The sequence below is a fragment of the Apus apus genome, chromosome Z, assembly GCF_020740795.1.
Source record: "Apus apus isolate bApuApu2 chromosome Z, bApuApu2.pri.cur, whole genome shotgun sequence".
In the NCBI taxonomy this organism is placed as follows: Eukaryota; Metazoa; Chordata; class Aves; order Apodiformes; family Apodidae; genus Apus; species Apus apus.
In genome coordinates this window covers 39245688-39270033 of record NC_067312.1, presented here as the reverse complement: position 1 = coordinate 39270033, position 24346 = coordinate 39245688, and the positions used below count along the sequence as shown (strand labels likewise).

The 24346-nt window shown below is 50.5% G+C and overlaps 2 protein-coding genes across 2 annotated transcripts; one reads left to right on the top strand and one right to left on the bottom strand.

Moving 5' to 3' along the window:
- Positions 1-362: 362 nt before the first annotated feature.
- On the bottom strand, positions 363-17472 carry KLF9 (KLF transcription factor 9). Its single transcript, XM_051642431.1, is given in 3 exon segments — positions 363-4028; positions 16612-16733; positions 16735-17472. Coding segments are annotated over 3 exon segments (702 nt in total). The 5' UTR covers positions 17082-17472; the 3' UTR covers positions 363-3795.
- Positions 17473-22439: 4967 nt separating this feature from the next.
- Positions 22440-23030, top strand: LOC127396007 (uncharacterized protein C10orf95-like). The gene has a single exon (XM_051643558.1). The coding sequence runs from the start codon at positions 22440-22442 to the stop codon at positions 23028-23030; it is 591 nt and encodes a 196-aa protein (XP_051499518.1).
- The last annotated feature ends 1316 nt before the right edge of the window (positions 23031-24346 follow it).

The following is a 24346-nucleotide window of genomic DNA, read 5'->3' as shown; positions in this document are numbered from 1 at the left end:
AGCAAAGGCTGAAGCATCGTTAGCTCGTGGAGCAGCTGCACAGTCTGAGGGGGAGCACCAGTCTTGGCTCAAAAGGCACTTGAGCAATGGAAGAGAGAGCTGGGGAGGGGATGCCTCTGCCCACCCCATGTTTTGTCTCTGCCTGCAGTAATGGCAGAAGGAACACCTGTGAACACACCTGGGAAAAGCAGAGAAACAAGATACAAGCTAAATAATGACTAGCAACAGCAGACCTTTGCAGCCGGCTCATACACCACTCAAGTCATAGATTTAATCCTGTGCAGCAGTATTCTTTTCATAATCATTCACACTGCTTTACCTGACCACTACTTGACTCCAATCATTCAAGACAACCAACTTGATTTTTTTTAAATTGTTTTCTTTATTTGGACAATATATATACACATATGTACAAAAACATCTATGCCTACTTTTTTTTTTTTTTTTTTTTTTTTTTACAATTTCATGTGATTTACAAAACAGGACAGCAAAATAACTTATAAAGGATACGAATACTGTACAAAAATAAAACTGATTAAACTGTTGGAAGTTGGTATTTTACAGTGTTACAGATCACTAGTCTGTAAAACAGCATTTTGAAGTATGTGTCCAGTCTGGTGTATGCTGGGCTAAGTCCATCTGCAAACTGAAAACAGATCTGTAATACAGGTAATGAAAAACTGTTCAAAAAGTAAGTATGTTGTACAGCTATACCTTTAAAGCCATGATTTCTCTATAGTAATGGGCTTTCTTAATGAAGGAGAGGAGCTGTCCTAACTTCAGCACTATTATTTCCAAAATAGTACAACAAGTAATACCGTATTAGAGAACCTGATTTTCCTTTTCTTTTCCAACATTTGCAACACTCTTCAATACTTAACTTCAAGATGCAAAGAAATAACCTGCAGTTTGTTTTATGTGTTAGAGGCGTTGTTTGCTTTTACTAAAAGAAAAACCCCCAAATCCCCAAATGAACAAAACAATAGAACAACATCTCCAAACCTGATCGTTCCCAATGTCTTCTGTTAGTGGTTAATGAATCACATTAATCCCGTCTGCCCAATGCTGAGATACAGCATATGTTACAGCTAATAGGTTAAAATTTAGAAAGGTTTTTTTCAGAAACAGGATCTTGTCACACGCAATGATGACACGCACCTGTATGTCCCATATTCCCGTGGATGACAGTACCCTCTGTCTGTTGATTCTTTCAGAGTTTGCAGGGACAAGAATGTTTCTTTAAATGTGCATTCTACCCCAAATATACAAGGTGGAAACAATAGATCTGGCCATTGACTTCCAAGTATTTGTTAATCCTGGTAGCTAACTGACCAAAACACCAATGTACTGATTTAGGAGCTGCTTATCAGCTGTGGCTGCCCAGTGCGGTTGACAGGATGTGAGGGTGTCTTGTGCTTCACAGGATCAGGGCTTAATTTTCCAAGTGCTGCATTTGTCCTGCAAAAAGGCAACAATCCAGACTGCAGGACAAAAAAAAAAATGTTGCATGATGTTCACAAGAGAAGAATGAAGATGAGTGTGTATGCACCTTTCAATCTCACCAGGCTACACATGGCCCTGACCCTGCTGAGCAAGGCAGCATTAACAGTACTGGTAAGCAGAACACTTTCTGTATTTCTAGAGCCAGAGGAATACCAAGGCTACCTGTTTTTATTAGGAAGAACCTGAGTCCTTATGACTCAATTTGGACACCAGAAATTAAAATTTGGTTTCTAAAATAAGTTTCAAAAAGCTGAAACGGAGGTAGAAAGTGTGCTTGGTTTCCTGATGTCTTCACTGAAGAAAACACATCCCTTTTTATTCAACAGACTGCTCAATATATCCCTAATGCCTTAAAAGCAGTTCTCTTCACATAGACGGAATTTATAATGAACTACACAGGTAAAAACACTATATGCAAACTGATTTCTAATGCTGAAAGCCTTATACAACTGTAGAAGAAAACACTCCACTTTGAGTTAATTTTTTTATGATCATTTCTAGGAAGCAAGCTTTTTATCAGGTAAAACAACAAGATACTGTAATTGCAGGTTTTTTATGTACAGAATTTTACAAGATAACCTAAATTCATCTGCAGTCCCAACACTCTGGATTTCAGTTTGAGTACCCACAAGATGAATTTAGCCCTAAGTCTCTTTAGTAGGGCTGCACCTCCCTTTCCTTTTCTGGAGTAAGGGGTAAAAAACAACCAGAATAATGTTTCTGGAAAGAACAAATCAAACCAAACATGTAAACAGAATTTTCCCTCCCTTTATGAGCTGAAGAGGGGAAAAAAATTACTGATAACCTTTTACAGTTCATGCTTTTAACATTTAAAAAACCCAACAAGCCTCAGCTAATGACCACCACTTAGAAGTTTTCCTTCAGTGATCCTCTTGCTCCTCTTAAAGAGCAGAAAATAGCTTTAAAATAGAAGTAATATTGCCTTTATCAGTGTTTGACGTGCCATGCACGACACAGGTACAATGTGAAGTACCAAAAGAAGCTTAAGCCACAAGGAGTATTGCAACACACTTTCCATGTTGTATTTCCAATTGGCTCATGGTTTCTCCCCGTACTCTACAGAAACAGCGATCAAGAGATAACAGGAGTCCTTCTGAAGTGCTCCTTACCATAATTTCAGCTGTTTCCATTAGTAGAGTTCTCTTAAGGAAAGGTCTACTCTCTCCATAAGCACACACAACTCCCATAGGACACTCCAGGAGTTAGGCAAGGGTATGAAGAGAATAAATCTTTAAGGCAAGTGTATGAAGAGAAAAAGCCTTTTAAAAAGCAGCAGTTTATAAAGTTTGTAGCTGCTGTTATGCATCCATTCAAACAAAACACAGCAGAATAAAGCACTGTTAGTGGCATTTCTATAGTACAGTACTGTATTTATTGACAAAAGTATAGGATCAATTGAGAGATGTATGCTTTTGCTCCCGTGTCCCTGCCACATCACCTAGGCTGACTTGTATTTTTCCAGGTAAGTGAATAACAGCTAAATACACATATGGTCAGAAAACAATTGAGCTGTGGTGGATTTATTTTCTTTTTTTGCTTTAAATATCTGCTTGAATTATACACATTTTTACTGGAAAAGTGCAGCTTATATTCAAAAGTATAGGTAATACAAACAAAAAAATAAAAAGACCTCTTTACTTTAATGGGCCTTCTTGAGTATATAAATTCACCTTATTTTGGTGTATCAACCAGATGCTATTCCTAACATATGTAATGTTTCTCCTAACAGTCTCTTTAAATGCAGGATCGTTCTGCAACAGAAGTAAACCCACTTCTACTGTGTGCTATGCTATGGAGTTTTTATCCGAGAGTTATTCATGTGACTCAGAAAGTGGTTTTACTCAACAAACTCTAAATACAAGCAGCATTACACTGTTCAACAAAACATGTTCATGACACAGCAATCACAAAGACCTCAGGGTCATGCTACTGTGGTGGCAAAAGCCAGACCATCCAGTTAGACATATGTACACCAGCATTCATTAATGCTGTACATCAGAGGAGGTGGTGGCCTCCTCTGCTGGTTATCCCCTCTCTCCTTATCCCCACAGTCCACTTGCTCCAGACCGCTGCTCCTAGCGCAGGGTGGGGAGGTGGAGGACAGTGAAGCGGGCACGGAGCACTTGTTTTGTTTTTTTAAGCATAGCTACATGTGCTTTCAGATGGTGAGGGCAACCGGCGCCTCAGCAGATGCTCGCACTTCGGCGCCACTGCCTGCATCCGTGGCTCACCTCCCCCTGCCCCATTCCCCTCCCCGGGCCAGCCCTGCACTCACAAGGAGCTGCTGGAGCTGGACTTTTTGGATCGCTTGATCATGCTGGGGTGAAACTCAGTGTGGCGGCGGGCATGCTTGGTCAGGTGGTCGCTCCGCATGAACCGCTTCTCGCAGAGAGGGCACCGAAACTGTTTCTCCCCGGTGTGGGTCCGGTAGTGCCGGGTGAGCTCATCGGAGCGGGAGAACTTTTTAAGGCAGTCAGGCCACGTGCAGGGGAATGGCCGCTCACCTGCAGGGAGGAAAGAATCACAAGATATTTAGGGGGGTGGGGGCAGTGCAGACCTGCACGTCCCAGCCTCGCCAAGGAGCTGGGGAACATGCTGCTGAGGGGGAAAAGCTGCTTTGTTTCCTGCCATAGTGCCAGCATCTGTGGAGTCGCTGATGACTCACTTCATCAGGTTTCAGTCTCATTTCCAGCAGAAGCCAAAAACCCCTCCAACCGCACAAAGCTCACGCTTCGGTGCAGAACCTTACATGACCTGAAGACTGTCAAAACAACAGATGAGGCCTGCCTGTACCGGTACATTTCTCATGTCGGGCTCCCTTACAGCAGTTTGGGAAAGGAGCACCAGCATTATTCCCCTAACACTTACATTCTGCTGAATAAAATTATTTGTAAACATTAGAAAAGAAGCCAAAAGAATCTTTCACCTAGGAAAAGTCGCTCCAGCCCAGGAAGAACTGTGCGAGGAAGGGGAGGTTTAGACTGGACACTAGGAAAAATTTTTTCACAGAGAGAGTGGTCAGACACTGGAATAGGCTGCCCAGGGAGGTGGTTGAGTCACCATCCCTGGATGTGTTTAAGGGTCATTTGGATGTGGTGTTGCTGGACATGGTTTAGGGGAGAACTTTGTAGAGTAGGGATGATGGTTGAACTCGGTGATCCCAGGGGTCTTTTCCAACCTGAATAGCTCTATGATTCTAAGGACCAGGGAGAGTGGTTGCAGCCCCAGGGCTGCAAACACGTGTAAGAAAATGGCTGCAGCTGCAGAGAGAAGTGCCATGGCCACCTTTCTTCCCCCAGAAATCCACATGGTTCCAGAGATAATAGGTCTCTCCTCAGTCTCTTAAATGGCTGATTTGAGGACAGGAAAACTACTACACTATTCACAGCTCTATCGGTATAAATATTTGCAACGATGATGAAGAACCGAAGCAAACACCTTAACCTAAACGCCTTTTGCTTCTATAACCAAGGGTGTAAGGATGGAAAAGCACCCGTTGCAATCTTCCTGGCACCCCACATCCCTGCAGTTCACCTCTGCAGCTTTCTTACAGGTACAGACCCAACACCTCCTCACCACTAAGGCTGTCCCTAGCCCACAGCACAGAAGGAAATCAAAGGCGTTTAAGTTCACACAAGAGCTTTCAGGCCCAGACATCATGCACAGCTGCAGTTTGATGCCTTAATTCCCTTTCTTAAGAGTCTCTTGAAGGCAACATAAATGACAGCTGTGTGACAGCTATTTATAGTCAACCATGAAATAAAAAACTACTCTGCAAGTTTTCCAGCTTGAAAAAGCTGGAAAGAAACTCATGAACACCAGTATTTCTCCATACTTTGACATTTGGTACAACAGGTGAGCTCTCTTTACATTTACAGACCACAAAAAAAAGGAGTCATGGGTCCTCCCCAGGCACAACTGCAGCGACAAAAGGCCCAAGGCTAGAGTGAGCGCCCAGGTCCAAAGAGGACAACAAGCAGTGGAATGTACTGTGGAGTTGTAGGGAAGAGAAAGGAGCGGAGGGGCAGCAACTGGTGGCATGCAAAGGGCCAAGGAAGATGATGATGGACCAGGTAAACCTAGATGTAGTTACACCTGGGGCTGCACAGCTGGAGCTGGACCAGCAGGACTGCCCAGGCTACAGCAGCCCCTCGGGCAGCCCCCGCATGACTGTCCTCCCAGTGCTTTCTTCCCTCACCTCATGGTGATGCAGGTCTGGGGCAGCAGAGGAAGCCAAGCCAGCCTGGTGCCTGAGCCCTGAGGAGGCACAGCTTGCCAGCCATTCTCACCCAGGGCTGTTTTTTTTCCTAAACGGGTTTCTTGGCACCCTGCTACATGCTTTTAGACATGGCTGGAAGCCTTCCCGCACACCACCGCCTGTATGAAACAAATTAATTAAAACAGTACACAGGCTTACACGTGTGTGAAGACCATGACCATAGCTACATGGCCAAGCAGCACCAGGAGTGGCACCAGAGCTCTCATATCAGCGTCCACCACCCTCCCCAGCTTTGCCCCGCCCAGTGCCTGCCCTTGGCATCCAAGGCAAGCGTTTCACTTGTGCTGCTCTTTTGCTATCTATCTCACAGTTCGTCACAGCTCCTGGAAGCAGGCGGCAGTGGGAGGTGCAAAACAGCTTTCTAGCTCACTCCCTGGGATGTAGAGATGTACTACACATCTTACATGGGTGGAGGCATCTAATATACAGCTCTATGTCAGACATCTCAGAGCAGTGGGAGCAGCTCAGGCATCCTCCCCCATCCCCAGAAGCCACATTTCCAGCCACCTACCTCAAGAAAGCTCTTCAGCCTGCAGAAATGCCTAACCATACTACAGGGTAGTATACTCCTTCCCAGAACTGCAGATGGGAAGACAAAGTGAGCCTGGTTACTGGAATTCCCTCCAAAATTTGATGGGAGCAGCATGATGGCCACCACTGCTAACACACACACCCATTTCACGTGCCAGCAGAAGGTGCTTTTAGGTTATGTAGTGTAACCACAAAGCTTTCAGGAAAAGCAGGGCTTGCTTGGGATCTCTTGTGTATGCTTGGCACTGCATTCCCAGGGGAGCCAGCCCAGAGCTTGTCAGGGGGAGCACCAAAGGCCATGGTGCCCGGTATGGCAGAGGCATGCCCTGCTGCTGACAGGAGCTGCCATGCAGCAGGACAGCAGGAGCACTGCAGAGATGAGGGGCTGTGCTCCCTCCCAGGCAGAAGGGCTATCAGCAGCACCTGTAGCCGAGCCCACATGCATAGTGGTGGAGAATGGCTTCACCACCTCGGCCATACAAACCAACCAAGGCTGTCACAGCCACTTAGGAAGCGTGTATCTGAAAGTAGGCCAGGCATAATCCTCAGCACCAGGATTTATTACACTACTGGCTTCTCAGAGCAGAGAAATAAGGGGAAGGGAGGCTTTTCCAGGCCTTTAGGGGTTGTCTCCAAGCCTAAAGAACTGCTGCTCCCCTCAGTCACATAGCCGTAATGGATGACACCAGCCCAGAAGGATGCTATTTCAGTGGCAGATTTAATAGATGCAGAGCAGGAGTGGAGTGTGGTGCCCAAGAGGCTTTTAAGGCAAAGCAGAGGTGCCTGATAACATGTGATGATTGTCCACACAGCAAGCTGGCCACTGTATTTGCTGGTTGTACTTGACACTATTTTTTTAAAGCATCAGAGACGTTTGTGCAAGAGCCTGCAGAGCAACTCATAGGCAGCCAGGCAGGAAACTCCATACAAAGCTGCAGTGCAAGCTAGTGCTGCCTCCTTCTGGAGATACAAGTTTCTGTGTCATGTCTCAGCCAGGAAGTACCTTTCCCGTAATTTTCCCCTTTGGTTTTGGAAGTATATTGTTACAATAATAAAGTCAGAAACAAGCAGAATGCACCACCAAAATGAGGTGCCATTTTATGCTGTTTCCTTTGGTGCAGTACACTACTTACGTTTTAAGTAGATGGGATTTCTATCAAGAGATGAAGGAATGGCCAACGGTATCATGATTCCTTAAAACTATGGGATAGGACCTGAACACAGGAGATACAAGATGCACATACTTTTCTTAAAATAATATAAAAATCTTTATATTCAGGGTGGCTTACAATAGTAGCAAGTGAAACAGAAACTGATTTACACGTTGTAAGAATACATGTGTCTACAGAACTCCCATTTTTTGTCTTGTGTGCCACCAGGAATTTAGTGGGAGACACAGATTATGCTGAACAGAAGCTAATTAAAATAGTGGCTTTTCACTTCTCTGCAGTCTAAAAAACTCCTGCTACTGCAGCCCTGGGTTGCTTTAAATCCCATATGGATACAAAGGCCATCACAGATCCAGCTCATTTTGATATCTGCTCTCTTGCTTCACCTGGCCTTTTCTCCCTGCTCCTTCTCCTCACCCTCTACTGCAAATGGTCAGTTTCTGCTTCCTCTGCAAATTTAAACTCTGTATCTAAGCTGCTTTGTATGATACTGGGTAGGTCCCCTTTATTTTATTCTTAATAAATAGATGGTAAATTATTTCATTTTTTTGCCATACCCTGGGACACTCCAGATTTTCCTATATTGTAGCTTTGTGCAGGAAGGGTTTTGGAAATACAGAGTGGGCACCAGCAGACTTAAGGTTCAGGCATCACTAGTATCCTGATTCATCAACAGCCTTCTCACTACAAAATACTGCTTTAGATATGGATGGCTTGAGGCTAGGAGCTGCAGTTTGCAGTTGCTTTAACAAAGAATTTATTTGGACAAGCAAAAGACAAGTTCTGAGTGACTTTCTTCTCTGGGAGGGGAGAGGCTGTGTTTGAAAAACTTGAAGGCAAAGGTGATGAGGGCACACCTGGACAACCCTTTCAGTGTGTAAAAGGACATACACTAGGGCTGGAGGACACAGCTTCTGTGACGGAAGGAAGCACTAATTTTACATTAATAACTAAAATTGTTTGAGCACTGGTTTTACAGAAGCTATTAAGAGATTACTGTTGGTGCAGTCAGAAGGCTGGCCAAGCTCTGTGGTTTGCTAAGGCTTACGCTGTTGCCCTAGCTGACAGAAGTGAGGTTGGACTCAGCCATGAGTCCAGAGCCTGGCATCAGCACTGCTAAATGCAGAAAGGTTTGCTGTCAAATACCGCTAAGACGCTGCTCCACACATTAGCTAGAAAGCCAAACGGGCTATCGCCACAGCTGAACGAATGGGTAACTGATTAGACAGCCCTGCCTGACATATGGCCTTAAAGATGAGACCACCGTGCACATGGCAGGACCACACTGCCTGGTATTCATAGCAGCAAATATTTTAAGTATCAAAGCTAAAGAATGGTTCAGAGTTTGACTTCTGGGATGTGGTGTCTGGGCCCAACTCCCACGCTCTCCCTGGCCAATGACATGGCACAGCCAGTGCCTCCTGCTGCAGGGACCTCCACCCTGCCCACGGCACCTGCCAGACCCCCAGCCCCAGGCAACTGCAGCACAGCTGACTCTTCCTGCCAGAAACCTGAAGCAGCTGATGAGGAATAGGGAGAAGGGAAACACACAAATATAGAAATCCCAAGTAGCAAACCCTCTTGCCTCCAGGTGAGAGAAAAACAATGTAGCAAAATAGGACAGGCATAATAAAATCTGCATTGTTCAAATGAGAACCTAATCCCCATCTTCACCTTCCAAGATCCTCCTGCACCTCTAGAGCTGCTAGAACTCAAGCTTCCAAAGAAATCTCAGTACCCCAGGAATGACTGGTCCTGAACCATAATGCTTGAGTCAGAAATTACAGTGATAAGCATTTTTTAATATTTTTTTTTCCCTCTGTGATCCCACTCAGCCACCACTCTTGCATGTCTCAGCATCTCCTGAAGTATGACAAGTTCAGTAGGTGGATGTCAAGACCACAGTCCAGCTTATTGCAGGAGGTAAAAAAAGAAAAAAAGCAGGCCATCTTCCTTACTGCAGAATAGCTGCTCTTTCAGGTATCTCACTTTTTCCCCCCAGTGTTGCTTTCCCCACACACCCTGAAAAAAAACAATTTCCTGCAGGACACCGGATTTTTACTGAATGTCCACACACAAAACAGCCTGGTGAAGGTGGAGCTCACTGGCATCTGTGCATCCACTTCTGGGCAGAGAGGCTGTAGGCCTTTGGAACAGCCTTTTTCCTCTTCTGAGATATTCCAAAATCAGATTATGAAAGCCTGCGGCAATCACAAGGTTCAGATGCTATTGCAAACCAGCATGGAGCAAGATCAGCAGTGAGGACGAGAGGTATTATGCCAAAACCAGGGTTTCTAGAACACCTAAACCATGGCCATCACTCTGGCAACAGACAGGCAGTGGACAGATGGGTTGCAGCAAAGGGTTTATTCTGCCAGCCGTCAGGACTAAACACTGCAGGACAATTCAGGTATTAAAATGCTGCTTTCAGCAAGTACTTAGACATCCTCAAAATCACCCAAAAGCTCCTTGCACATGCAGGTGTTCAAGTCTCTTTCAAAAGACCAGATGCAAAACCACCTACTAAAGCCCACTGCTGATGAGCTGCTGGAAGCCTAAACCCCAGGGAGACAGTCTTCCTGTTACCCCCATGTGACACAGCATCAGATGCAAGGAATATCCTTACAGCTTCCCTGCCAGATGACAACCCTCCCTGTCAGCCTTTGGGCCTTTCTCTGGGGAACTGTCCCTCCTTATATATAGAAAGCGTAGTACATTTCTGCTATGTTCAGGACTTAGCTGTACAGTGCCTGGGCAACCTAACCTAGTAAGACCGGCTTTGAGGAAGAGATGGGACTGAATGATGCTCAGAAGTCCCTTCCAACCTGTATTACTCAACAGCTCTATAGTCTAGAGAAGAGGAGGCTGAGGGGAGAACTTACTGCTCTCTACAATGCCTGAAAGGAGGCTGCAGTGAGTTAGGAGTTGGTCTCTTCTCCCACGTAAATGGTGATAATACAAGTGGAAATGGCCTCAAGTTGCACCAGAGGGGATTCAGATTGGATATTAGGATACATTGATTTACTGAAAGAGTCGTCAGGCATTGAACAGGCTGCCCAGGGAAGTGGTGGAGATGTTAAAAAAACATGTGGACACTTCAGGACATGGTTTGGTTGGCATAGTGGTGTTTGGTTGACGGTTGCACTTGATCTTAGAGGTCTTTTCCAACCTTAATGATTCTGTGATTATATATGTATACATACTCACATATAAAAAAGATCAGGGAAGCTACCTGGGAGAGGTCCGATCTTCCCAAAGCTCACCATAGTTAAATCTATGCATTCATAGCTGAGAGGAGTGCCCTCAGCAGGACACTCTTGGGAATGCGGGACAAGTTCCTGCCTATTGTTTCATATCTTATCTCCATTCGAACTTCCTCCATTTTGCAGTAATACTTAAATATTAACTGGGCAATGCAAAGAGACTCCTACCCTGATGCTTAAGGCACCTGGGATTGAAGAGCACTGGTCTCAGGCTTCTGTCCTGTCTGATTAAATGCTTGCTAACGGAAAAGAGCTTTGACAGAGAAAGGAGGAATGCAATTGTATGTGCATTCAGAAACGTAATATAATTTTTGTTATTTCATTATTAATCTATTAGCCAGTATTTCAACAGACTCGTCCCTCAAGCTCAAGAGGTATTTATAGAGTGCTCTCAGGCTATTCACAGTCATCATTACTTAAATAAGATGGTGAGCTATGCTGCCACAAGTAAACACTACCTGAAGGATGCTTTGCCATCACTTCCCCAGATTCCAGCCATTTTTAAACTTAGCCCCTCCCTGCTCTTCCAGCTGTGGGTTTGGGAGATGTAACAGGGCATGAGCAGCAGCAGGCTGATGCACAACAGCCATGAAGTGGAGTGATTGTTCCTGTGGGGATCCTAAGAGCTGGGACTGCAAGACACACAAGCTAAGAAGAGCAGGTGACACCATCACACCATCTTCAATGCCACAGCACAATTGTGTACAGGGACTCAACAGAACCACATCCAACACATCCATCTGGAAAGAAGAGTTGCACTCTTACGTGCGACCCCTGCTCACTGCTTCTGTCTACATGGTGCAATTCTTCACATTATCTCAATTAATATACAAACCTTTCTGGAGCCCCTTCCCACTATGACACATATACCTGCTTAACCTTTTTATTTTTTTAGCAGGAAAAAAACCCACAACAAAATAACTGAGGGTCAGGCAACACTGGGCTTAATCTTGAGGATTCTTCCTATCTTAGTCAGCTGGCAACGTTTCAAGTTGGTATGATAGTGTTCTTTCTCAGAGAGACTTGGAAACATGCCCACTAGAACTCCCACAGTTTGCACATTTGCATTAACCCTTTAGAACTAGGGTTTCAGATGGAGGTTTGAATTTAGCCAAAAATGTCCTACTGGGTCCACTTTCTGCTCTCCAGTCTTATTCTAAAGAATCTGGCAAAGTGACATCGCTCAAGCTGGATAAAGGAGGCTTAAAATGCTAAATTTCAGATTATGCTCCTGCAAAATAGACAAAAAAACCTCCCAGTGATCAGAGGATTGTCAACATATCAGCATCTGTACAGTCTGTCGAGCTAGTGATAATCTAGAACACAAATAACAAAGCAGCAGTCAAAACCAAACGGACGCAGGGGCTGGATGGATCTGGATTGCAGCACTAGGCAGCTTATCTTTCTACCAGAAATGCTCCTCAGCTTCACTGTGAAGACCATCAGTCTATGGATCCAAACCTCTACCTACAGCCCTGCTATCAAACCCAAATGCCAGGAGAGCTCAAGGGTCCATCAGCTGCCCAATGAAACAAAAACTCTTGGTACTGCTTGGACCCTGTTTACAAGGCAATACAGTTGGCTGAAAAGCCTACCTGAAGAGGGAGAACTTTTCATACATTTGGTCTTTGTGAGTCTAACCTCTTAATTAAGGGTACCTGATGCAGACATGAACTTCCCAGTGATCTGCAGCATCACGTATTGAGAAGCCTTTGGGATTCACATCCCTAGGCAAGTAAACTCCTACATGTCCTGCATGAAGACACATCTCACAAACTAGGTTTATGGTACCTTATCCATGCCTCTTTCCAGACCAGGAGGATCCGCCCTCGGCAGCTACATACCCTTCAACTGGCTTGTAAGCACATAATCATAGCAGATGTACATTCCTTCAAGTTTGTTTCTCCTGCTAGTTTCTCTCACTGTCCCTGCCAGTATCTTGACCTTTGCTCCATGCTCGCTGCCCAGACCTTCTGACTGAAACTGCTTATTCACAGCTGTGTGCTTCTAATTTTTCCCTGGAAACCCTCTGGCCTGCACATACCTCTCTACTGAAGTGCCACATCCCACCACTTCCCCCCCTTCTTTAAGGTTAGTAATAACCCTACACATCACCTGCCAAAATCGTACCTCCAAAACTACCTACCTGTGTGCATTTTCAAGGTGTCTACATATTTGCTGTTGCTTGTCATTTTCTTGGCCAGCCAAGACCCTTGCCTTCTCCTGACCTCTGCACTGCTTTCAGGGCTTGGGTCTTCTGCACGTCTTGCCAATGCATCTGGGCCTTTTCTATGCTCTGAAGGGGAAGTCTTTGAGACTCGGTCATGCCATCTCAACACTCAAGACTCCCAAGCAGACACACCACTTGTAATAAATTCTGCTACCACTGAACTTCAGCAGAGTTTACATGTCCTATATTTCTATAATGTCATGCCATTAGGGAGAAGGAAACCTATGGTATGGCCATTTTGTAGACTTATCCCTTCAACTGCCTTCCTGACAAGTGTTTTTTAGCTTGCAAGCCATCTGAGAAAATGCAGACTTCTCCCTCCTGCACCAAGAGCCATGCACTTCAGAGAGAACCACCTTACCTGTAGTGCTCTTCCTGCTCAAGACACTGGAACTGACGTAAATAACAAACTATGGGCTACTTTTGGATGGTAGTGAAGGAACAGGGAAGGCAATAGCTTAGTTTCAATAATACGCTTGTCCTTGTATCCCCAGGCCTTTACAAGTTAATAGGTTTTGAATGTAGGTACATATTCATGACAGAATGAAAAAGTGCCTGATCTTATCACAGAAGCACCAGGGGCCTGGCGAGGAATGAAAGGACGGTCCCCCCCGGGAAGGGGCAGAGGTTCAGACTTCCTTGGCTTCGTCCTACAAATCCTGCTCTACTTAGTCACCCTCAGTTCAGTGGGATTGGTGGCACAAGCAAGGGGGCTGTCAGCACAAGCCGGATGTGCAGTGCCACCTGCTGACCTTTTTCCGTCAGGATCAACACAGGAGACAATTTCTGATGGACAGCTAATTCAGGTCTTCTGGAAATTGAGCTAGAGTCATCAGCAAAAGCCCTAACTTCAAGCAAGGAGTTACACAGATATTTTTAGTCTCTGAAATACAGAACGCCTTTGTACCAACAAGTTTAAAGAATCATTAATGATACAGACCTCTAACCTCTCAGTGCAAACTCTTTGGTCCATCTGCTCTTCTACTCTTATGTGACATTTCATTTCTTGCTTTGCATTAGCTTATCAAGAGTGGTCTGCTGAGTTTTTAGAGCTGTATCCAGAGCTTTCCAACCTGCTTGGTTAGTACCCATGAGTAACGAGAGCTGTGACTACAAGAAAGCTCATAGGTGTTAACAGAAATCCTAAAGTAATTTTCCAAGATAAAGACCAGGTAGCTTCTACTGGTGGGGGTGTTGGTGGTGACCTTATGAAAAATGGCAGGTAGACGAAAGTGATTTTGGAGGCTCAGATATATGAGAGGGAAATCACTGGAGGAAGTGGGGTCAGGGGGAAGAAAGAAGATGGTACTAAGGATGGAGTATTAATGCTCTGCAATATGCAGTTATGAACAACTCCAGAGGTCCCACTGACTCCCACTGTTGCTAAGAAATTGTTCTGCCATCTACAAAAATAATAAACATTAGCAGTATTGTTTAGTATTTCAGTTAGCTACAACTAACTGTTCTTATCAGGAATCTCTGAAAGATCATTACTGCTGCATGTTGGTAGTGGCTGTAACCACACAGAACTTCTGTGATGGCACACCAGTGCCTTCGAATTAAACACCTCATACTTGGAGCTAAGGCCACCCACTTGTGAGCAGCACATGCTAAACCTCACGTCACTTCAGGAGATCCTTATTATAACAGTGCTGCTTACAGCAAGCCATGTGGGTTGTACAGTACATTAATTTACACGTCATCACTCAGAGTGCTATCCCAGTCGATGTCTATTTTGGTTCCCGTATCGGGGTGGATATCTGAGCATGGGGTAGTAAGTGGAAATGATGCTAATGTGGTTTTTTTGTCACTTGTGAGCCAGCGCTTTGCAGGGCATCAGCTACATTACATTCAGCCTTCAAAAGAGCATCAAAGCTGCAGTAACACAACAATCCCTGGCATCGGTCCTGAGGTCAGTACAGGGTCACCACCGACCATCCTCTTTCCTGGCTCATGGTGACAGTCTTAACTGCCTAACCGCAGTGCTCACTGCTGAGCCACATCCAGTAATCCTCCTCCTCCCTCTGACCTCTGCAGCTGAGCACCCTGCGGATCTGCCAGCTGGGTCAGGTAGGCAACCTGCAGTGGGTCTCCTCTGCAGTGTACACACACCCAGGCAAGCCAGGGCAAAGGGGGTTCGGATGTGGTTCAGATGTGGTCATTCGAAACCCAGCCTGCATTACACACAGCAGCGCCTTGTGGTCTGTTCCTCGGGTGATAGAGCTTGTTTTGTTCATCACCACTACCAGTAGACAAAATCCAGAAAAGAACCAGCATGTGAAGGACATGAAACAAGTTTTGGCAGCGTTTGTCTCCTCTGATCCACTCCTGTCCATACTTGCACACGACCCTTAAATTTAGACCCATTTTTAAGCAGCCTTGTGCACAGCACTGTGACCCCAACTGCAATTCCGACACAGGAAGGTTTTTATTCAGCCACTTGCACTGCAGGGCTTAAAAGAAAAAACAAAACATCTAACCACACCGAGAACCCGACAATTGCCGTCCCCTTGGAGCTCAGGCCGAGCCAGAGGAAGTACGAATTGCTGCAGCAGATAATTCTGATCTCCGGGTTTCCACGCTGCCACACCCTCCCCAGCGCACGGGCGAGGGCAGGGGTACGCTCGCTCGCTCGCTCGCTCGCAGCGGGACCACCGGAGCTCCTCTAGAACACGCCCCAGCTAGGTCGTGGCACCACCGCGGCCCGGGGACGAGCGGCGGGGCAGGGCAGCGGCCGGGCTCGGCGGACCGGCCGCCGGCGCCACGCCGGACCAGTGACCCGGCTCCACCGGGAGTGGGGCCCGCGGGATGCAGCGAACGCGCTCCCCTCCTTCCCTCCCTCCCTCTCCAGGGGGTGTGACCACACGTCCCGCCGTGCCGCCCGCCGTCGGGCAGGGACGCCCCCCGCCCCTCGCCCCCCGAGGAGCGGCAGACCTGCCAGCCCCTGCTCCGGCACCCCCGAAGTGAAACTCAGAGGCGGCTCTACGAAGCCGGGCAGCGACCGGCCGTTCCCGACGGCAGGAGCAGCCGGGGAGCTGCTGGGGCTACCCTGTTCCCAGCCTACTGAGGAAATACGTGCCGAATTCTGCCCCCCTGCAAACGCTCGCCCGCCTACACCGGGAAAAAAAAAACCAAAACCCTCTTCCTGCCGCATCTCTGATTTTCCCACTGACGCCTGGAGCGGGCTCCGCATCCCCGCGGCCGCCAGCGACAGGGCCGGTGCTGCGGCGCCGTCAGCTCGGCAAGCCCGGCCCGCCAGCCCCGGCCACATCCCTCCGAGCCGCCCCGACCTGCCCAAGTTTATTCCGCTCCGCGGCAGCCGATTCCCGGCCGGCCGGGGCAGGCACGCGGCGGCCAGGGCGCAGCAGGGGCCGCTGCCACCGCCCCGACCGGGCCGCCCGCCCGCTCCCGCCGGACCCGGGGCGGCTGGCGGGCATGGCGCCGGGGAGGGGAAGGGGGGAAAAAAAACCCCACACTTAAAACCCACCCAAATCACGGAGCGGAAAGGCAAGGGGGCGGGGGCGCCGGGCGCGCCGCCGGCCGGGTTCACCCGAGGACAAGCGCTCGCTCCCCCCGCGCCTCCCTCCTCCCTGTCCCTCGCCCGCCGCCGCTGACCTGTGTGCACCCGGTAGTGCGCCTTGAGATGGGAGGACTTGCCGTACACCTTCCCGCAGCCGCTATAGGGACACTTGTGCCGCTTCTCGGCCGCCAGCTTTCCCTTGGGGGCGGCCCCGGCGGCGCGCAGGCGGGGGGGGCGGCCCCGGCGGCGGGCTGCGGGGCGGGCTGGAGCCCGGCTCGGTGGCCGCGTCGCTGTCGGAACCCGCGTCCTCGTCGGGGCTCTCCACACTGTCGCTGCAGACAGAAGGGGCGGGCAGCGGCCGGTACTTGTTCAGCTCCAGCAGGCTCTTGGCGATGGCCAGCAGGGCGCAGTAGTCCTTCCAGGCGTCGCGGGGGTCGCGCAGCTCCCGGGCCGCCTCCCCCTCGCCCGGCACCTTCAGCCGCGCCGCCTCGGGCACGGCGGAGCGGTTGGAGATGGAGACCAGGCACTGCGCCGCCACGAAGTCCACGTAGGCGACGGCCGACATGGTGCGGCCGCGCCCCGACGGCGCGGGGGGCTGCAGGCGCCCTGCTCACAGCGCGCCCGCCGGGCCGGCCGCCCCGCCGCCAGCCATGGCCCGCCCGCGGCGCGGGGTCTCGAGCGGCGCGGGGGAAGAGCGGCGAGGCGGAGAGGATGGGGGGGGGGGGGGGCGGAATAAATAGCGGGGCGCCGGGCAGGCCCCTCACCGCCGCCCCCCGGGGGCGGTGCGCAGCTAGCTGGGGGGAGCGCCGGCGCGCACGGCCGGCGCGGGTCCGGCGCGGGGGCCGGGGGAGAGGGGACCGCCCGCCCCGCTCCGTGCGCCGCCCGCCTGCTCCAGCCCCAGCCCCAGCTCCCGCTCCCGCTCCTGCTCCTGCCCGGGGCCGGCCGCGCCGAGTCCCATCACGTCAGGTTCGGAGCCCCCTCCCGCCCCCCCGATTGGTCAGCGGGCAGGGCCGGCCGGCTCTGTTTACCTTCTCCCCCCGCCACTCACAGCGCCCCTCGCCGGGGGGGTGTGTCCGCCGGGCGGCCGCCCCGCCAATCCCCGCGCTCCCTCCCCAGGCCGCGTGCTACTCCGCGCCCCCCGCCGCGCCCGCTTAAAAGGGCGACACCGGAGCGGGGGAGGCGGCGGCGCCGCGGCCCGCTCCCCCCGGCCGCCGCCACCGGCCGCGCCCGCCCCGCGCCCGCCCCGCAGCCGCAGGTGGGCGGGGGGCGATGAGCGGGGCGTGCCGGCCCGGGGCGGAGGGGCCGCGCGGCGCCGAGCGGGTTAAGTGCCTCCCTGGCAGCGCTCCCGTCCCAGCAACGGGCCGGCCAATGGGAAGTGAGCCGGCTGATGTCACTGGCCAGGCCCCGCCAATCAGCGCCGGGCTCCCCAGGGGGCGCAGCGCTTGGAAACCCGGCGGGCGCCAGCGGCCCCGCCCCGCCCCGCCCTCCCGCCGCCGCGCGGGGAGCGGCCCGGCCGAACCGCACCGAACCCAGCCGGGCCGGGCCGGGCCGAGGAGCCCGGTGCGGTTCCACGTCGCGGTGACGGCGTCACCCCGGCACCACGCGTCTCCTCCGGCACCCGCGCCCCCTCCGGCACCCGCGCCCCCGGGGCAGCCCGGCCCTGGGACGGGCCCGGGTGAGCGCGGTCGCGCTGCTCGGCAGGAGCCCGGCGGCCGTGCCCCCGGCGCCGGGGCTGGGCCGAGGCGCTTCCCATCGCCCGCTCCCAGGAACCGGGAAGAGCTGCCACCGCTCCCTGGAGCGGCCGTGCCCCCGTTGCCTGCGCCAGCCCGGGTGCCGAGCCCTGAGGCGAACTGAGCCCTGCTCTGCGGGAGGGGAACGAGCCGCCGCTTTCTGGGCTTCGTGCGGCTCTGCAGAGGGGAAGGGAGTTGTCCTCGTGGCCAAACCCGCAGTCCTGAGACGGGAAGCGTGTCCGTCTGAGAGTTCTGCTGTTTTGCAAATGTCAGAGTGTGGCGTGGGAAGACGGACGTGAGGTCTGCAGGCCACGCGGCAGCGTTAGGCCCAGGTAGAGCAGGCTGCCTCCGAAACCACTGTGTGGCTGCAAGGACACTGCTGCGGGACGGGGGGGTTTTACTCCCCTTCTGTGAACTGCAGCCCAACAAGAGCGACCCATGGCAGCCCCGGGTCCTGCCCTGACCCTCCCTGTCCTCAACTGCAGCCCCTCCTTCCTCGCAAAACCAGACAGGGCCCGAATGGTGAAGTTTTACAGATTGCTATTAGTCTCTGTTACTCCGTATGGAAAGAATGAGGGGCCAGCTAGAGAAACGAGGCAGCGTTGCTCTCCTCCTGCAGGATATAAAAGCGAGTAGGTGTCAGCCATTTTGTACACTAGCACAATAAATCTCTAGGTACAACCTCAAGCAGTAACAATCCTTTGTCATGGACAAATGGCATAGGTTGAATTGGTTTTGCATATCATAGCAGGGGGAAAAAGGCCTCACAATTAAAAGATCTAGTGGCTACATCTGTAACTGGATCATCTGTAGAGTGATCAAGATCAAATAGAAAACATTACTAGAGCAATTCACCTAACAAGGCAATCATCAAGGAATGAATGTCACTTTTGCCCTGTTCTTAGAGCATTTTTTCCGCCTCATCTGACATCTGTTGGCCTCTGGTACTTACAAGGCACTTGGCACAGTAATGGTCCATTATCTCCAGGGTCTGATGAGAAGGAGGAACAGAGTGGGTTGTCATTCCTGTACCACTAATGTTGATAGTTCATCTTTTTCTGTTTAGTATTGGTGGCTACAACCTTCCCTTCAGAGAGGCAACAGCATTTATATTGGAAAAATGCACCCAGATTCATTCATCTGGATGCCTGATTTGTAGCTTCAAGTTGCTCGTTCATCAGCTTTTAAAATAATTCCAGGATGCCTCCAGGAACACGTTGCCTATTCAAGAGAAAGTAACACCTTTCATTTTTATGTATGTGGTAGTCCAAAGCTTCAAGACTCCAAGCTAATTAGGGCCAAATGACACAAAGTGATGCCAGTGTAATTTTACACTTGGAGACAGTGTCAAAATGACCGTGGCTGCTTTCTGAACAACAGCATGTACATGCCAGGGAATGGGATTTTGCTTGCAAACTCCTTTATCTCCAGACAATCCAGATAATAGGGGCCATAACTTGGATTTGACTGCAGCGATGGTAACATTGGGTTTCAGAGCATTTGTTTACTGCATGGCTCAGTTTTTACTTCACAGGAAGGTATTTTTTTGCAATACCCATGCTAATTAAGGATAAGGGCTTAAACCCACTATGGCAGTTTGATAAAGCCCTGACACTTTGGGTGCCTTCATCGCCAAATGGCACTTCCAGGCTTGCCAAAGCCTGGAGTCCAAATTCAACCCGCTGTCTGGGCCCCTGGAGCCCTTCCTTGTGGGGAGATGTTTGCCCGCTGCACAGTCCCCAGGTATGCAGGGATGCACACAGTTGTGCATCTGGCGTGCTCCTTCCCAGGAGTGGAGCTCCACTGGTGCCAGGGTGGAGGTTTTGAGTGGCCCTTTTGGAGGTGGCTGCTTGTTGTCTGAGCCAGAGGAAAGGCGCTCAGACAGGAGCTGTTAGGGGGGGTAAGCAAAGAGGTCAGTGATTCCCAGGCAGTGAGACAGGCACGTGTGGGGGCTCAGGTCACAGCCACAGCCTCATGCTCGAGGTGAGGGCAGGGAGTTGTTGCAGGGGGAGGTAGCAAAGAGGAGAACAAGAAGTGAGATGCAAGCACCTGCAAAGAAGGTGCACCTTCCCACATCACTTAGCTTGCCTTACCAGATGTGCAACAGTTCCATGAGAGAGGGGATCCTGCAGAGGAAAATGAGCTGTTTACTGCCCTTGAGGCTTTAAAAAATGCCTTCTGCTTCCAAAATCAGAAGTTTTCAGAGTAAACACCTTGCCAGCTCTCCTTGTCTCCATACCACCCAAATCTCCTGTACCCTGACCTTGTGCTTGATGTTAGTCTACAACACTGCACCCTTTTTGGGAGGATGAGGACAGCACGCAAGCACCTGGCAGGTATGCTCAGAGAGGACCTGCAGTCTGCGGGAGCCCTCAAGTCTTTGTATTCCAAAGGCCTCTTGGTGTAGATGACCTCTAGTGGTGCTGTGACCGTGAAGAATTTATTTTGAGGAGCAAGTGGGTATGTAAAGGCTGGAAGGAGTCAGTTGTTTCCCTTCCAGTCTTGTTTAGCTGCTTTCCATGGGCTCTTCAAGAGTGCAGAAGTTTGCTTTCTGACCGTGTATTCCTGCCAAGAGAAAACAAAGCAATCCATCCTGCTTCTGTATTAATGTTTGCTAATATTTTGAAGGTCAGAGGCTCCAAGCATTATTCCAGTTCCTGCTTTGACTTTTTTCATTAGTTAGGGCCCTTGAAACTGTGTGGTATAAGCTCCATGCAATTTGACAAGATGCTGAGGACTGATCAATGGTTAGAAATGGCTGAAATTACGTGCCAAGATAAATGGCCTGTTTGCTGACCTGTGCTCTTAAGGCCTGTGCGTGACAGTGCTGAACATTTGTTCCATGATTGATATTCTGTCAGCATTACAGGATGGTAATTCAGTGGTCATATAAATGTGAACACATGAAGTATTTTACATGTATGTGGCTGTCTTTCATACCAATGTGTTGCCCAGATTGTCTGCATGCATTGTCAGGGAAATACAGCAACCTCTTCCATCAGACAACAGCAACTGCCCATTGCAAAGCCCAGTGTGGTAGGAAGGAAGTGTTTTAACCTTTTGAAGAAATGTATCTTAGTCAGTGAAGACAGAGTGGACAAAAAGTTGTTTTATAAAGTCATTTGAAATGAAATAAGCCTTCAAATTAGACTTAACCTAGATCAGAAGGGGGAAATATTATATAAAGGCTTGCAAGACACAATAAGTATGCTGACACTAGTTTATACACTAAGCTGGCTTTTCATTTTAAAAGCAGCTACACAGCAGAAGGCTATTGACAGAAGACCCTTCTGGCCTCAGATTCCAGAGTGTGAGCATTAGAGGTGGCAAATTGAATTTTCTTCACGAGCAAGCATTATGGATACCGAGAATATATCAGACAATGTGTTCCTTTCCTCTTCACTACTCAGTGGGGCAAACCATTTGCTGTTTGGACTATTAGTGTTCCTCTGGTCTTACCTTCAGCTTCTTTCTCTTTTCTTCCATCTGTATTGTGAGTGGTGGGATTGATGGCAGGTCTGGCTTGAGGTCATCCTAGTGTCTCCTGAATCACAGCTGATGTCTGTAACTGCGACCAATTCTGCTGATCCTGAACCTTGGAAAGAAAGAACAGCTTCTCCCTCTTGGGACTTACCTGTGCAGGTGGTAAGTACCCAGGGGATATCTATGGCTCAGTGAAGTTAGAGCCCATGAGGGCACTAGGGATCTGGATTTAAACTGGGTTTGGGTACTGGTAGCAGTGTAGCCATGGCAGCATTGAACTCAGCGTGGGCTAGCTGCTTGAGAACACACCCAAGATCCCAGATGGATTTTGCAGCCTGCACCAGACACCCTCCTTCACTGTGCGTATGGGTGTGTGAGTCTCAAGTTCAAAAGTAGAAAGCTAGACTAACCTTAATTTGGGAATGTCTACCCTCAACTGCAGCGAAGCCCTCCAATGAAGAACGAACTGGCAGCAAGGCCAGCACACGACATCCATGGGGAAAGTGGATGGGGCATCAGCCTTAGTTTATGGCTAGGTTTAAAGCATGTGATTCCACTTGGTTCCCACTCCTTTCATAATCTGATCAAAAAACCTCAAAACATTCCAACCCCTGCTTCCTCAAGGTTTGTACCAATAGCTTGTTGTAATTTCCATCAGGGAACATTGAGTCAAAGCTCATTAGGTAATTTTGTTGAGCGCCTTTGTAGGCATGACTGACATGACAGCTGGAGTTCACGGCAGCTCTGCTATCCCACCCCGGCAAGGGTGCTGCCACACAAGCCATCAACCAGCACCGTCAGGCAGCTCACCCCCCTGGACAAGGCACTGCAATGCTTCCGTGAAAAGAAGAAGGCAGGAATCACCACGAGCTGAGCCGCAGTCCACGTGCTCTGAGGAAGGTGCGAGGTCTTCGAGGCTGGCGATGGATCTCCCCATGGCAATGCAGGCAGGGGGCCGGTCACACCGCAGCGCACCCCGTCCGCAGCAGCCGGGGAGCCCGGGTCTCGCCGAGCAGCCTCGGCTCCTCGGCCAGGCTCAGGCTCTCCGGCTGCGGGAGGAGGGGTGCCCGGGCAGCGCTGCCCGGCCTTCCCGAGCTGCCCGCAGGCCCGCTCCGCACTGCGGGCTGCCGGCGTACGTGCGGCGCCGGCACAGGCGGGTCCCACCGCCGTGTGGCCATCGCCGCTTTAAGGCTGCGGAGCGGGCCGGGGAAAGCAGGCGGCCGGGTTCATCTGAGGACACAGCCCCAGTTCTCAGAAATCCCCGCGCTGCGGGAACATCGAGCTCCCGTTACCGCAGTTGAACAAACTGCCCTAGATCGGGGCTGACGGGCCCGCCCCCAGCCCACGTGAAAACAGCCCCCCCGCCCCCCCGGCCCCCGCACCCGCGGTGGCTCCGCCATCCCGGGGCTCTGCAGCTGTTTTCCGTGATGCACCGCAGCTAATTGGGTTTTGCTGTGCTGCGGGTGGTTGTGTTTTGTTGGGGAGGGGTTTGTGGGGTTTTTGTTTTTGCTTGCTTGGTTTTTTTTGGTTTTGGTTGTTGGTTTTTTTTTTTTGTGGCCACCGAGATGTGTATTTTTAAAGTGTATCGTATTATACATTTAGATGTAAACATATAAAATTAAAATACATCATTTATTATAGGTAACACGTTTGATCGAAATATAACTATAATACGTACGCACATATTTCTGTGTTTAATGTATTATAGATAAGAAATACTTTACCTGTTGTGCATGGCTTATGATATTACTACATATTGCATAGGTAACAAATAGAATAGATACACATTTAAGTAATGAATACACAGGACATATGTTTAATTTACCTTTCGGGGTGGGGTGTTTTTTTTGCTGCTTTGGGTTTAGAGCGGGGGGGTGTGGCAGAGGGGCGGCCCGTCGAGGAGCCGGGGCGCAGCAGGGACGCCGGGCTTGGCATCCCCCGGGAGCACACTTTTTTTTTGGGGGGGTGAAGATATACGTATGTGTGTGAGAAGTTCTGGGTTTGCTGTTTGTTGTTTTTTTTTTTTTTGGGGGGGTGGCTATTACAACTGCTGCCGGTTATTAATAGCGCCGCGGCCGCGCCCGTGCGGCGGAGATGCTCCAGCATCACTCTCGTCCCCCCCGCCCCATTCCCTCCCCTGGCCGCAGCCCGCCCTCCTCCCGGGAAGGGGACGGGCGTCCCCGCGGCTGGCTCCGCCTCGGCTCACCTCGGATGCCCTCGCTCCCCCGCCGCCTCCATCTTACGCCCGCCCTTCCCGCCGCCTCCGCTAACATGTCCGCCTCCCCGCGCCCTGCCCGCCCCCGGCTGCCGGCGGGGGCAGGCGGAGAGCCCCGCAGCCTCCTGGCGCGCAGGACGCTGCCCGCTCCCCTTGCCCGCCCGCTCTTCCCCCCCTCACCCTGTTTTCCCCCTTGCTAGAACCGGAAAGCTCCCGGAGTTTTCATCTGTCACCAAAAGTGACGCCACGCTAACCCATCACCGCAGCTGCGGTGGTGGCACCGGAGGGAGGCCCGGGGGCTGTGCTGCCGCAGCTCAAGCCACAGCGCTCCCCGGCCACGGCGTCGAGACCCCTCCTTTCTCACGGCTCCGGGCCTCAGCTCTGTGCCGTCCCTCAGGTGCT

Coding starts and splice junctions, on each gene's coding strand:
- LOC127396007 (XM_051643558.1), top strand. CDS start 22,440: ATGACTGACATGACAGCTGGAGTTCACGGCAGCTCTGCTATCCCACCC.